This window comes from Trematomus bernacchii, unplaced genomic scaffold (genome assembly GCF_902827165.1).
Source record: "Trematomus bernacchii unplaced genomic scaffold, fTreBer1.1, whole genome shotgun sequence".
NCBI classification, from domain to species: domain Eukaryota; kingdom Metazoa; phylum Chordata; class Actinopteri; order Perciformes; family Nototheniidae; genus Trematomus; species Trematomus bernacchii.
Window position 1 is genome coordinate 8,017,394 of NW_022987641.1, and position 13,141 is coordinate 8,030,534.

Here is a 13,141-nt window from a genome sequence, read left to right on the forward strand (position 1 = left end):
CGGCCGTAACGCGGCCGTAACGCGGCCGTAACGCGGCCGTAACGCGGCGCAGACGGACCCGGTGGAATCTAGGGGTTAGATATACAGTTCTTAAGGAAACAAGGTCCAGAAGAAGCAACATAGTGCCTGCTTCCAGTGTCATGATTACATAATGAAAGACTCGCAACAGACCAACATAAATGTTTCTTCTTTTTTTAATGATCTTTTTCTGTCTTTAAAAAGCAACTAAAAGCCTCTTCATCATGATGACAGAGGTGGTGAAGGTTGTGATAAAGACAGTTTGATAATGTGAAAGGACGTAACCTGAGGATGACAGCTTTATTGATGCTGCTGGGTACAATTCATCACTGGGACACACAAACATATACCCACATCTCGTGTTTGCTTTTACCCCTTTTATATGCTGCTCATGTTCTCAGCTTCACAGTACATGTACACTAGGAAAAGGGGCTGGGTGAGTGAGAAAGAAAGCGACACAATGACAAGAAGAAGGGAGGGGTGCAGGGAAACAAGAGAGGAAGGGAGGAAAAGAGAGGAGTGAGTGGAAGTGCTCATTAATAAGAATTTAAAGGATGTGAAGAGCGGACAGAAAGCAAAACAGCCAGCATCCGCAGGGCTGAGGGAGGGAGAAGCTGATGTGAAGGAAAGACATGGATGGGAGAGGGGAAGAGAGTAAGAAAAGGAGGTGAGAGTTGGACAGTTGAGAGGCATCATCTCCGGTTAAACTGTGCTGATATTGATCCACGAAAGCCAGGTGGTTCGTCTCCTGGAGCCACAGAAAAAGAAGAAAGAGAGGAAGAAGAGAAAAACGAAGATTGCTCTGTTCTGCTTCTTTACCGCCGACCGGCAAATGAAGAGTGTGTGTGTGAGAGCACTCCAGCTGAGCAGCATAACACTCACATCACACGCAAGATGAGCACATTCAGTGTGCAAGAGAGTCGCCGCTGCCAGGGAACAACCTCCGCTACTTTCAGCAGATGCCAGTTGTTGAGTTGAGATTTATCAACAGTGTTTATGTCAGCCAGAGGCAGCATTTGAAAGCAGGTGAATCACTCAGGTAGTGGGTTTGCTGTTGCTGTACATCTGTGCTTAGAGACAGGCGGTTTAAAGAAGCGCCATCAAAGAGTACCCGAGGATATTTGAGAGTTTGTAAGCTTGTGTTGAAATCGGGAAATCAAAAAGAAGAAGATTGAAAGGAAAGTCATCGTACAACACCACCCAGAAACGAGTACCGTATCTCGGAGAAATCGAGATCCCCAGAACCCGGGAGTCATGCTGTGGATTAGGGGATGAGTCCGGAAGAGGAGCCAGGGAGGGATGAGGTTGTGGAGGGTGAGAGGGCAACAATGGGACACCCCTGCCCTTTGCCACATCTGGCTGCCTCCCTCCTCCCTGCTGCTGTCTCCCGGTGAGCATGCAGGTCCTTCAGATCGTCAAGGAGCTGGTGTCGCCGTCCAGACGCAGGGCAGCGGCAAGATTTGGAGGTGTGTGTATTTACAGTACAAGCCATTTGTCCATGTAACGACCCATTACGCTGCTTTCATAGTCACTGATTGTATGACTAAACCTCACACAGTCATCTGCAAAATCAAACTAAATCTTTTGGGAAAAGCTCAATGTGAGGAACAGGTTCATAGGATTCATGAGTCTTGTGAATGTTTGCAGTAGGGTTACACCAATTGAGCCTTTCATTAAAACTGGTTATTGGCCAGCTATTCAGTCTTTGCGCGTGACAATGAATGTATGCTGTTGTACTGTCCATGAGTGGCGTTCTGTTAAATAAAAAATGAAAGCTGCCTCGCCTTGCTGTCAGGAGCTGTTAATTGTCCTGTAACGTCTTCATTAGAGCGTTGCTGTCACAAAACAGTCAAAACTCTGAATCCAAGGCTCCTAAAGGTTTCAGAAAACTCAAAAATAGGGCTGTTTTTATATGCACAATCTTCTATCCCAACATATGTCATTTCATATAGCGATACAGTATATATCCCCATACCATATTTTCTGGTAATTCAATAAATACATGTTGAATTAACCACACAGATTCTAAAACCTATTTTCATTTACCAATGAGGAACTTTAGTAGGTTATAGAGAAATCATCATCACTAAATACATCCCTTTTTGTCAGATACTGAGTGATAATTTTAAGACTATAGTTGTAATAGTGGAGGTGAAAATAATTATAGGGTGTTGGCACGCAAGAGTTGACCATTAAAGCTGAATGAAACTAACCCAGGAAAGTGCTGTTGGAAAAAAATACTCACAATTTATTTTATCCACAATTTGGTTCGAAGTGGACCCTTTGCACATTAGTCTACACTATAAAAGACAATACCCTGTCCTGCTGGTTATTATCAATTTAACTGACGTAATTGTGTATCAAAAAATCTCAATATACGATTTCATCCATTATTCCCAATCCCCATTTGCTTACAAACTCTTAACGTTTAAAGGCAAGTTTCCACCCAATCCTCATGGGTATAACAGCACACACTGGAATACAGTCTCTTCTCAAAAGCATTGATAGAATTACAGTCTGTGACAGAAGTGTGATGAGTTAAAAAAAGAGAGCCTGAGGGAAAAGTCTGTTTTGACAGAGATCTAGCAGCCAAACTAGACTGACCTGTTAGGAAACCATCCACATTAGTTTTTGTCGCAAATAAACAACTGCAAAAACACTTTTGCGGTCAAATTTGCTAAACATTTGGACTGAATGTACCTTAAGCTTTGTCTCTGATTTAAGTATCAAGTCCACAGATTTCAATCGGTATCATCTGAACACAACATTATAATTTGGTTATTTGCTAACTTTTTTTGGTGTTGTGACGAAAGCATCAATGTAACTAAACGCAAACGCTCGTTCATAGAAACCAGCTGAGAGCTTTTTGTATGTTTCATACGTTCAGTGACATTATGCGCAGTATTTTCAAAACATGCTTGTTTTCACTGAAATATGTAACGGCACATCTCCTGTTTCACACGAGCACAGTTGGCTGTTAAAGTCAGGCACTCACGGCCAATGTTGCAGGAGACACGTGTGATTCTTGATTTCTTGGCATCGAAATGGTCTTCTTTAGTAATACATTTGAACTTGATGTGGATGAGGTTAAACTTCTCTCTGTGCCTGTGTGGAGTTTGACTGAATGGAAGTCACCACTGTAATAGCTCTGGTGCTGTGGGACACGAGTGTTCTTTATATGTGTGTGTGTGTGTGTGTGTGTCCTGTAGTTGCATCTCTCTGGTGTGCAATGAATAATGAAGCATGATGCCCGGGGTAATGGAACACTGTGTGACCCCTGACCCGTCGTCCTGTCTCCTGATTCGATCAGCTTCTGTACAAATCGCCGAAATCTGTGTCTGATACTCCACAACTGAAGTGCTTTTTTTATTGTATTATTTTATTGTTCTATCCCAAGTTTTTTTCTGAGCTTTTTTCCCCTACAGGAGAGAAAAAGCCACAGCTTGTTGACTTCTTGCCTCAGTGCTCTTCAAATAAAAAAGTAGCCACTGTATTTCCAGACGGGTGATTTGCATATATTTAATGAGGGTTTGATGGGCAGGTATATTGGTGCTTCCTGCAGGTTTCCTCTAAAATGTGTTGTAATTAGGACACTGATGATCATTTGTCATAGTTTTCCCAAGCACTTTCAATCTTTAGTCCTATTGCCAGTACGTAGTTACATACTTATTATGACATTATGTGAATGGCTGTGCATATTGGATACAAATACATTTTAATTTTCTTGATTTCTCCTGAGCAGTGTGGACATATTTTTGTAGGCTGACCTGGAACTAAGCATCTCAAGGGCTCATCTGACAAAAAAAGCAATTGGATATTTCTTAGGAATATTGCTTAAAATAAGATTGGTGGCAAACACATTTATGATACTTAAATGTTGAATTCAGTGGGATAATTTCAACATATTACCACCACTTCTATGCTTTTTGAAGCTTATATGTAATATCCAGAAGTAAAAATGTTATGTTCGGCAATAAAATAACTACATAACATGACCGCGTAACTAAGCTAAATGGGGACTTGTATAGCATAATGACGTTCAGTAGTCTAATTTATTCACTTTTTAGCATCAGCGTTTTAAGACACTTAAAAGCTTCGGACATTCACCAGTGGGGCTAGCATATTTTATGTCTTAAAACAAATCTTGAAAACTTCTACAGCTTGTGTTAACCACAGACCTTATATCAAGCATTTAACCAGAGACACGTTCAAAACGGTTTTAGGACTCATTCCTGCACCCCTCTATTGGCCTAACAACCTGAAAAAAGTAATATATTCCATTAGTCACAGTCAAAGTATGTTAGTTTTATAAAGCAATTATTCCGGTGTAATTAAGCAATCCATTACCTTCTGAAGTCAAAGCATGTATGTGATGATATAGACACCAGTGTCAAAAGCTGAATAGACCTCCAACACACATTTTTCCACCTGACAAACACCTTTTTCAAAGTGTTTATTCAGGTAGAAAAGTGCCTGTTGTCTACTGCCAGCTGGCTTTGATAACAGCTTTAATTTATCACGAACCCCAACACTGCACTCATGGAGGACCAATTAAACATCACAGGCTTGCATTCCTTTGGGAAGTCAATTTTCAGGGTAGAAATTATTTTTGTCCTGAATCGTTGCTTTTGAATCATAGATTTGGGCAGCTGCAGACGTTTTTTTCCTTGTGAACTTTTTTTGAAAAAGGTCAGATATGTCTTACACCAGGGGCCAGTAGTCACTTAGCTTAATGCTTCAGCTAAAGAACAACCTCTGAACTGATAAGCAGAAACTATTCAGTGGTTAATGGATTCAGCTCCAGCAGAGTCACAGGGTGTTTCTCAATGTCGAGGACGCTTCCTTGGTAGGACATGTCTTCCGAGTCAGGTCCTTCAGAAGCGAGGCAAGAATCCTTCCTAGCCTCTGAAAACAAAGAATGGTGGAACAGGCTAACAGGTGTGCAGGTGTGCGTCATATGCGAGGCCCCGCCTTAAATGGAGCGTGATTTCCGCCAAAGATTTTGGAAATTGGTCCGTGCGCAAAGCATTGTGGGGATTTTAAGACCGCGGAGGATACACGTGCAGCCTCAAAAATTCCCGCAACGAAGGACGCCGGCCTCGGTAGAATTCCAAGGATCCTGGACATTGGAACAGTCCTTCGGCGGGACTCGATGACGTAGCATCCTTGAAATAGTGGCTCTGGAGGAGCCTTCCTCGACATTGAGAAACACCCACAGTCTCTCAGGGCTGATACGCCGTGTTTTATACAATTGTGAAAATTAAATCAGCGCTATAGGGTTGGCATAAATTGGGCTCCCTCCATTGGCTATGACACACTGTTACGCTATTGATCCATTTGAATCACATAAACGCATTCAGTTGTCTTTGTGTTCTTGCTCAGAGACTACTACAGGATGTAAATCGAAACCCTGCACGTGAACATGCCGTTCATTTTGCTGTTATTACAATTGTTTTTGACTAAATCTTAGGTTGCAAAAATGTGGGCTACTGTAGGATATTTGGAAGCATGGCCAACACTCTGAGTGAGTTTTGTTTCCCTGTTTCATCGAATCTTATGGTTACAAATTGTAAGATGTTATCATTTATTCCCCTCATTATAACATAGAATATGAGTAGATCATACGCCAGATAATTTGCAATGAAAACACATGGTTGTGATAAGTATACATGACTGAGTTTGGATTTATTTATATTTTATATTTATATTTAAACATCTGTATGATTTCAAGAGCCATAGCAAGTGTAAAATAAAGAAGAAATGATCCTCAGAAAGTGAATGGAGGAATAATAAATGTAAGAAACATGCTACCCAAAACAAACTACAGTGCAAAGGCTTGTTGGCACTGGTCCTGTTTGTTTACAGTAACTCTGCCACTAAATTCATGATGTATTTATTGATTATTTTTTAACATGAACCGACCTGTACTTAGCCTCCAAACTGTGTGTGTGTGTGTGTGTGTGGCTCAATGGCAAATGTGTGTAAGGCTCAATGGTGAGTGTGTGCAAGTCATTGTGAGGCAGGTAAGAGTTTGTAATCAGCTCTAAAAGCACACACACTTAAACAGAGAGAGTGTTTCAGAGATTTGGGCAGCTTTATCGACTGCCTGGGAAGAATTCGCACTTTCCATTTGGCTCTCGTCTTTATCTCCGTCCATCAGGAATTCACCTTGGCTCTTTCTCTCGGCGAGGATCAATGCAGGCAGATTTAGAGATGGCCTCCAACAGATACAGCTCACACACACACACACACACATTGCTGTGCTGAGGTGTGATGAGAAGGTGCAGGAGGCGAGCATATGATGTTGGTGTGAGCCGTATGATTGTTTTGTTTTATTTGTATTGTTTTATTGTTCTGTCTTTTAAAACATTTTTATTTAAGTATTCCAGTAATGTATGTTGCATGTTTTAAATTGATTTTATTTACTTGTTTAAATGAAATGGGTTTTAGGTTGACTTTTAAAATCTGTCCAGGGACTACAGATGAAAAATAGCCTCTTGACTAACTCTGGCACATTTACAGCAATGCTAATTAATGTGCACTGTCCCTGTTAAATAAATGAATACATCAAATAAATGATGAGAAAGGAGCACACTGAGCCATGTCTTAAATCTCAGTCATGTTCATTGTACAGAATATCTTTTATCGATGACAGAAAAGCTCTAAGATAGGGTTTCCAGGGTTAGTTTTGCTTTAGTCAAACCTTAAAATAGAGCAATTAGATGATTTTCTGAATGAATTGATAAGTCATATGCACACACATTAAAGGTCAGAGGGTAAAACATAATGTTCTGACAGCTTCTTAAACCCTTAAATGGTTTGTTAAAGTTTCTGAAGAGGTAACCATATGTCGAAAGGCTTATAGAAACTGCAGTATTTAAAGGAATGGCTGAAAAATTCTAATTATATTTTTATTACATTTATGTTTTTTCACTACTTTCTTACTTCGCCTAATTGTCTCGTGACTTTTGGGTCAAACCATTGCTGTGATGCCTTTAAATGGAGGAATAAGATTGTTTTCTTAATTTTTTTTCAGTATAAAATGTCAGAAGGAAAAGGAAAATGGCCACTACAGTTTCTCAAGACCAAGGGAAAGGCATTAAATAAATGTCTTGTTCCATTCGACTAGAACTCCAAAAGATGTCGAGTCTCCTACCAAATAAGTAAAACAATTTACTAATAAACAAATTGTTTCAGCTCTAAAAAAAAGACAACCAAAAAGTGATAACCGATTTTCTTTTAAGGAGAGGTCAAAATCTTCAGAAAGACATGAAATGCTAAGTTTAGAGGAGTGTCTGAAAAACAGATTTTGTGGCATATATCTGTTTATTTATTTATTTTGTATGGCGTTAATTGTCTCATGAGGTAACTCCAGTGTTATGCCTATGAGCACTGCAGTCACCAGAGAAAACAATTCACTGAATGTGAAGCGGGGACTTGTTGGAAAACATGAATCCTATTTTTGTAATTAGAGAAAATATGACAGTATTTGGACTTGTGGCGAAGTCTGCAGGAGCCCTGCGGCCAAAACCTCTACCCTCATTTCAAACTGCTCATAGAGGAGAAAAAACTACCCTGAGACCTCATTATAATTTAGAAATCTGTCCCATGTGTCCAGGTTTCCAGTGACTTCTCTATAGAGGACACACAAACGCTGTGTGATAGTCCCTATTTTAGGGATAATATCACACAACTGCTGCTTTTCAACCACAAATACTGTCAAAGCGCTCCTTAATAATTCCAGCTGCAGCCTCATCTCAACCCTGGAGAAGTATTCAAATATGGAGATTTCCTGCTTTTGGATTTTGGATAGACAAAACAAGACATTTAAAGACCAAGAAATCACCTTGGACTTTGAGAAACTGTGATGAAAATGTTTCATTCATAATCTTTTATCATCACAATGAATACAGTCTTTAACGCTGAGCCGTTTACAACATGTATAAAGAGAGTCTCTGCTGCAGGCTTCTCCTGGTCAGCAGCTGAGCTCAGTATCACTGCATGATTCAGAAGCCCTTTTACTTACTTCTACCCTTCTCTCTTCTTCCTGTAGCATCCACAAATACTGCGCTGAAAGCTTCGAACAGGATACCTTTCTTGTGTTTTGCATGCCGATTTGTAAACCACCTGTAGGTAATATTAGAAGATGTAATATTTGAGTGTCAGCGGGTGTTAGAAGCCTCCTGCTGATATCCACTCTGTAGCACTGGGGCTAATTGCCTAGCTGTCCTCCCCAAAGGGCAAATCTGCGGCACTTCACCCTGCTGATGTCGTCTTTCATGGCCTCCAGTTTCATCTCAAATTGCTGGTTTTCAGCTTTATTTCAATATGTGGCCCGGTTTTTATATTGTTCATTGCTTGTGTCATATTAAGGAGAAAGTATTGATCCCTGCTTGCTGCTCCACACCTACTCCTTATTAAATTATGTATCAAACGACTCTCTGGAGCCACTCAAACACCATTACTGGGTTTAGGCTGGTTTATTAAACGTGTGCTGATATGATGGAGGTTCTTTAACAGCTGTGGAAATGTAACACAGCCTGCAAAGAAGAGCAATTGAATCTGTTATAATAATATAGAAGTCATCGACATTGTGGGTTAAAGGGGCAGCAGTGAAATACAGCTACCAGTCTGATACCTGGAAGCTGTATTTCTCAAGGTATAAACCATTTGGACTTAAATTGTGAGATTCCTAAAGTCTCCGACAACAATCTAAACGTAATGCCAAGCTTTACTGAAACTGATCAATTATATATTTTGATTACTGACCAGACTTCTCTCACAGGGTTTTCGATAAGGACGTTGTTGTTGTTGTTTTGATTGCTAAAAATACAATTTGAGAAGAAACACATCAAAATCAGAATACCTTTATTATTCCCACAGAAGGGACATTTACAATTGTAACAGCAAAAAACTAAGATAGCTTAATATCTCTCAAGAAGCATGCATAAAAATAACAAAGATAGAAAAACATGAATTACATAATTTACAAGATACACATCCAGTACCAATAACAATCCTGATTCCTGACAAAAACATAAATTCTAAACATCACACCTGTAAGAAAAGTGCTTTTTATGCGACGAAAATAGACCACAACAAATCTTTGGAAGAAAAACAAACGACTAGCAATTTCTTTCTCACAATAACATACAAGAGGGGAGTATTACTTAAGCTGCTCTGATCAGTGAAAGCTACTCATGTGTCGGTTGTTTTCTAGGTGCACCAGTCCCAACTTGTCCTGTCTGGTTAATGACAAACTGGTGACAGTCGGCATGTTGTTGGCACCGGTTTCTGTGCAGCTTCACAGGCTGTGACTATCAGCTGCGTTTGATCAGACTGGTTCTCTGTGGAGGGGATTCACTGTCAGATCAGTGTGTGTCTGTGTGTTGAAGCAGCTTTCGGTTGTCTTCTCAAAATGGAAATATGTTACCCATTGTTCCTGGATGCAGTTATTCATTTACACTAGCTGTTGTCTTGAGTAGTTTAAATATTTGTTTTTCTCATCCCAGAAAGGGGTTATTTCCACAGTGTAAGATTTTCATTGTCAACAACTTTGAGTACCTATTGTGGGTACGTCAAATAAAGCCTTTGAATGGTTTGAAAACATGCATATAACATTAAACCCAGGGAACAAAAACATAGCTAAGATATTTAAAAGGGCTCCCTTAGTATGTCATTAAATGGATCCGCTTTAAAAAACAAGCGTTTACTTCCTGTTTGATGTCATCAATCAGGAAAACATTCAGCTCTGATGTCCAAGAGGAAGCGTGAACCGTTTCAACCATAAAGGCATTTGTTCAACGTTCGTCATCTGCTCAGTGTACGACAATAAATGAAGTCTCCTTGGTGGGGTGTAGACTTTAAATTAGCATCAGTCTTTAAGTTAGCCAGGGTTTGAATATGCTGGGTTTGTCGAGCAGACTGGGTTATAATGTTCCAGCTTCAGACAGTAGGGAAGTGAATCTGGCTTTAATGGCAGTGAAAGTGAAAAAAAGGAAATGACCTCAGACTGTGACCTTACCCAGGGAGGAAGTTAAATTGAGGAACAGTGACTTTTTTCGTCCATGCTGCCGAGCTTCACTGAACTATCCACCAAAGATAATGAAACTCTTATTAAAGAAATGCGGAACAAGTTATGATGATGGGACTCGTTGTACCTGTTTTTAGCTCCATGTGCTTCTGATCTGTACCTGCATTTAGCCTCTTTGAACAAAACCACCACATCTAATTCTCTTCCAGGCTGCTGACACACTTTGATTTTGATTAATGTCTGCCGTGTGGGAACGTGTGTTGGTGCTCATCTTTTCTGTAATATTACATTTGTGTCTCTGGTTTGGTATGACAGTAAAGACAACGGAAGACACTTTCCACTCATGATTTACCTTTAGGGTTGATTGACTGACTGTAAACAGATATAAAGATAGGCTACAAACAACTGATAATGCAAATTAATCCGTTTAAGACAAGATATGTAAATGTTTAGTCCTCAAATATAATAGAAACTCCATAATTCAACATTATTGTATCATTTTAAGGGTTTTTTACTCTACCTATTTTCATTTTGCCACTGCCACTTCTACTCAACTACATTCATCTTGACACTTGTAGTTACTTGTTACTTTTTATATATATTTAGTACACAAAGTATACAACATTTGCTCCACATTGACAAATTACAACAGAAAAACTCTTAATACTTTTGAAAGGGAAATTCACTTACTTTTAGAACATTTTACTGATATTACTTCTGTAATTTTAACTCAAGAAATGTACTGTGGTAATAGTACATAAAGAATCTGCTTCCATCACTGTCCTCTTCATGTCATAACAATATTAGATCTTACATCATATTTGCATTTAAAATACACATGGATGTTATGAGGACATGACTAAAGTTGGATTTGTTTTTTAGGCATCTAAATCATCTGAGCTTATGCCTCATATTTTTTGCATTTCTTAATTTATTCACAGAAACATTCAGGTCAGAGGTTGTTTGTTTTTTGTTGCTGTCGGTTGGTAGCTTTTGTTTGTGCCTGAAGGTTTCAGGATACCTCCCCACTCACTATCTCACAGCTGAAGACAGGAAACAGATAGATGGAGTCAGGTTGCATCAGTGCCAAAACATTTGAAACAGAGAATGAGACATTTGAAAGACAAGCAGGCTGAATTCAAAGAGTGATATTGTTAGAACATTTCGTTTTTACTACTGAAGTATTTCACGTTTCATAGTCTTCCAGGCTTTAGAGACAGAATATCCTGGTGGTCATTTCTAATGTCAAGATATAGTAAATGTATCCGGTAGATGTTTATTTTGTAAGATTTGTGTCCTTTTATAGTTACAAAAGTTATTTAAAATAATCCAAACGATTACAACCCATAGCTACGACTTGAAAATAACATGAGCCGCAGAGTTGATAAAGTGTTAAATACATTTTGAAAATCACTGGAGGGCTTTTTAACTTTGGCACACATACAAATACTGAAGGCCTTGATATATAAATTCTCTAAGTTGGTACCTATGAATTATTGATGTGATATTTATAAATGTTTCCCTACGAGACTCACTACTCGGTTGGTCAAAAACGGTTTAATCATGTTTATCACAGCTGCACTCTTTTTACTTTACAAAATATTAGCCGCCCACAACCCAAATTCCTTTCATGTAGTATTCATTTATTTTCCCTACTATGTTTTGATCAGACACATTAATAAAGGCTGGATTATGTTCACAGACAACATTTTAGTAGAGTTAATTTAATAATGTTGTAAGTTACTAAGTTATATGCAAAATTGTGATAATGCTGTTATTGCTACGAGTTAATATTCTATAATTTAGCGGGAAATAGTTAGTGAAAGTGTTACTGATACATTTAGTATAAACACCCTGAGACAAATAATGATGGCATTTAAACAACACATTTATATAGATGTGTACTTCAATACTGTAGAACAAGAGTTACGTTTTGGCCTTTTGTTAAGTTACTCATTTATTAGCTACAGTTCATTTGTCATTTAAACCAATGAAGAACTCAGTTACTCAGTGCAGGATTAACAAGCAGTTGTTGTTACAGGAAGTCACTGTACCTTGCTCTTTGTACATTCATTTTGCACATATTTTTAACTTCTTTAATTCATATTTTTCTTCTATTTTCTTTTATTTATCGTTTCTATTTCATTCTCACTTGAGAAACCCAATTTTCCCGGAATAACAAAGTATTCTGACTCTGATAAATCGGGGTCACTTTCAAAGGAAGTGTAGCACAAATAGTGAAGTATGAAAGCTACCCCCCCTCCTCCCCTGTCTCCAGAAGTGATAAAAGCACTTAAGTCCCACCCGCCCCCCTCCCCTCCTCACAAACAGATATTTCCTGTCCCGATAAAGCTTGCAGATAGAGAACTTCTTTTTGTCTATTGCGCGACCGCACCCTCCCTCTGGTGTCTGATACGCCACATCACAAGTCCCTTCATGGTACATCACGTCCATCTCATAATGAAGTTTTAATGGAAACTGTTTATCATCCAACTTTCATCTTCCCTCTCTTTCCCATCTTCCTGTGCTTTACATAAAATACATTTTTAAAGACAACATTCTTATGGACAATTGGGAAATGTCTTGGTTACATAAATAATCACATTGCGGTGACTTGATCATTTTAATGAACCGTCCCCTCTACGTAACAATCTGTAACACTGTGCAATAAAAATATGAAAATTAACAATTTGTAATAAAAGAAAAGATAGAAATACATAACAACATATGTATACAAGCATAATAAGTTAAGTAAGAGTGTGATCGAAAAGGATCAAATTGAATACAAATATTAATACAAACAAAATAGTCTTAAAGGTCCCATGTCATGCTTTTCCGGTTATTACCCGTCCCCTTGTGTGTTATGAAGGTTTTTCTGCATGTAAACGGTCTGCAGAGTCACAAACCCTCAAAGTACACCCTGTAGGGAGTAAAACTCTAACACAGAAAATACCTCCCCAAAACACCTCGTTGGAGATTTCTCATGTTCTTCCTGGGCATCGTGACGTCTGGATACCCAGTAGCCACGCCCAGAGCTATGACGCGATACGGTCATGCGGTACCCGGAACCAAATGGACCAATCCGTGGAG

General features: G+C 39.0%; 1 protein-coding gene across 1 annotated transcript in view; it reads left to right on the forward strand.

Annotated features, from left to right (window-relative positions):
• The first annotated feature begins 1,047 nt into the window (after nucleotides 1-1,047).
• Nucleotides 1,048-13,141, forward strand: part of usp6nl (USP6 N-terminal like) — a 44,093-nt gene continuing 31,999 nt past the window's right edge. The window contains 1 exon segment of the mRNA XM_034133380.1: nucleotides 1,048-1,484. Within this exon segment, the coding sequence (XP_033989271.1) occupies nucleotides 1,415-1,484 (70 nt within the window). The 5' untranslated portion in view covers nucleotides 1,048-1,414.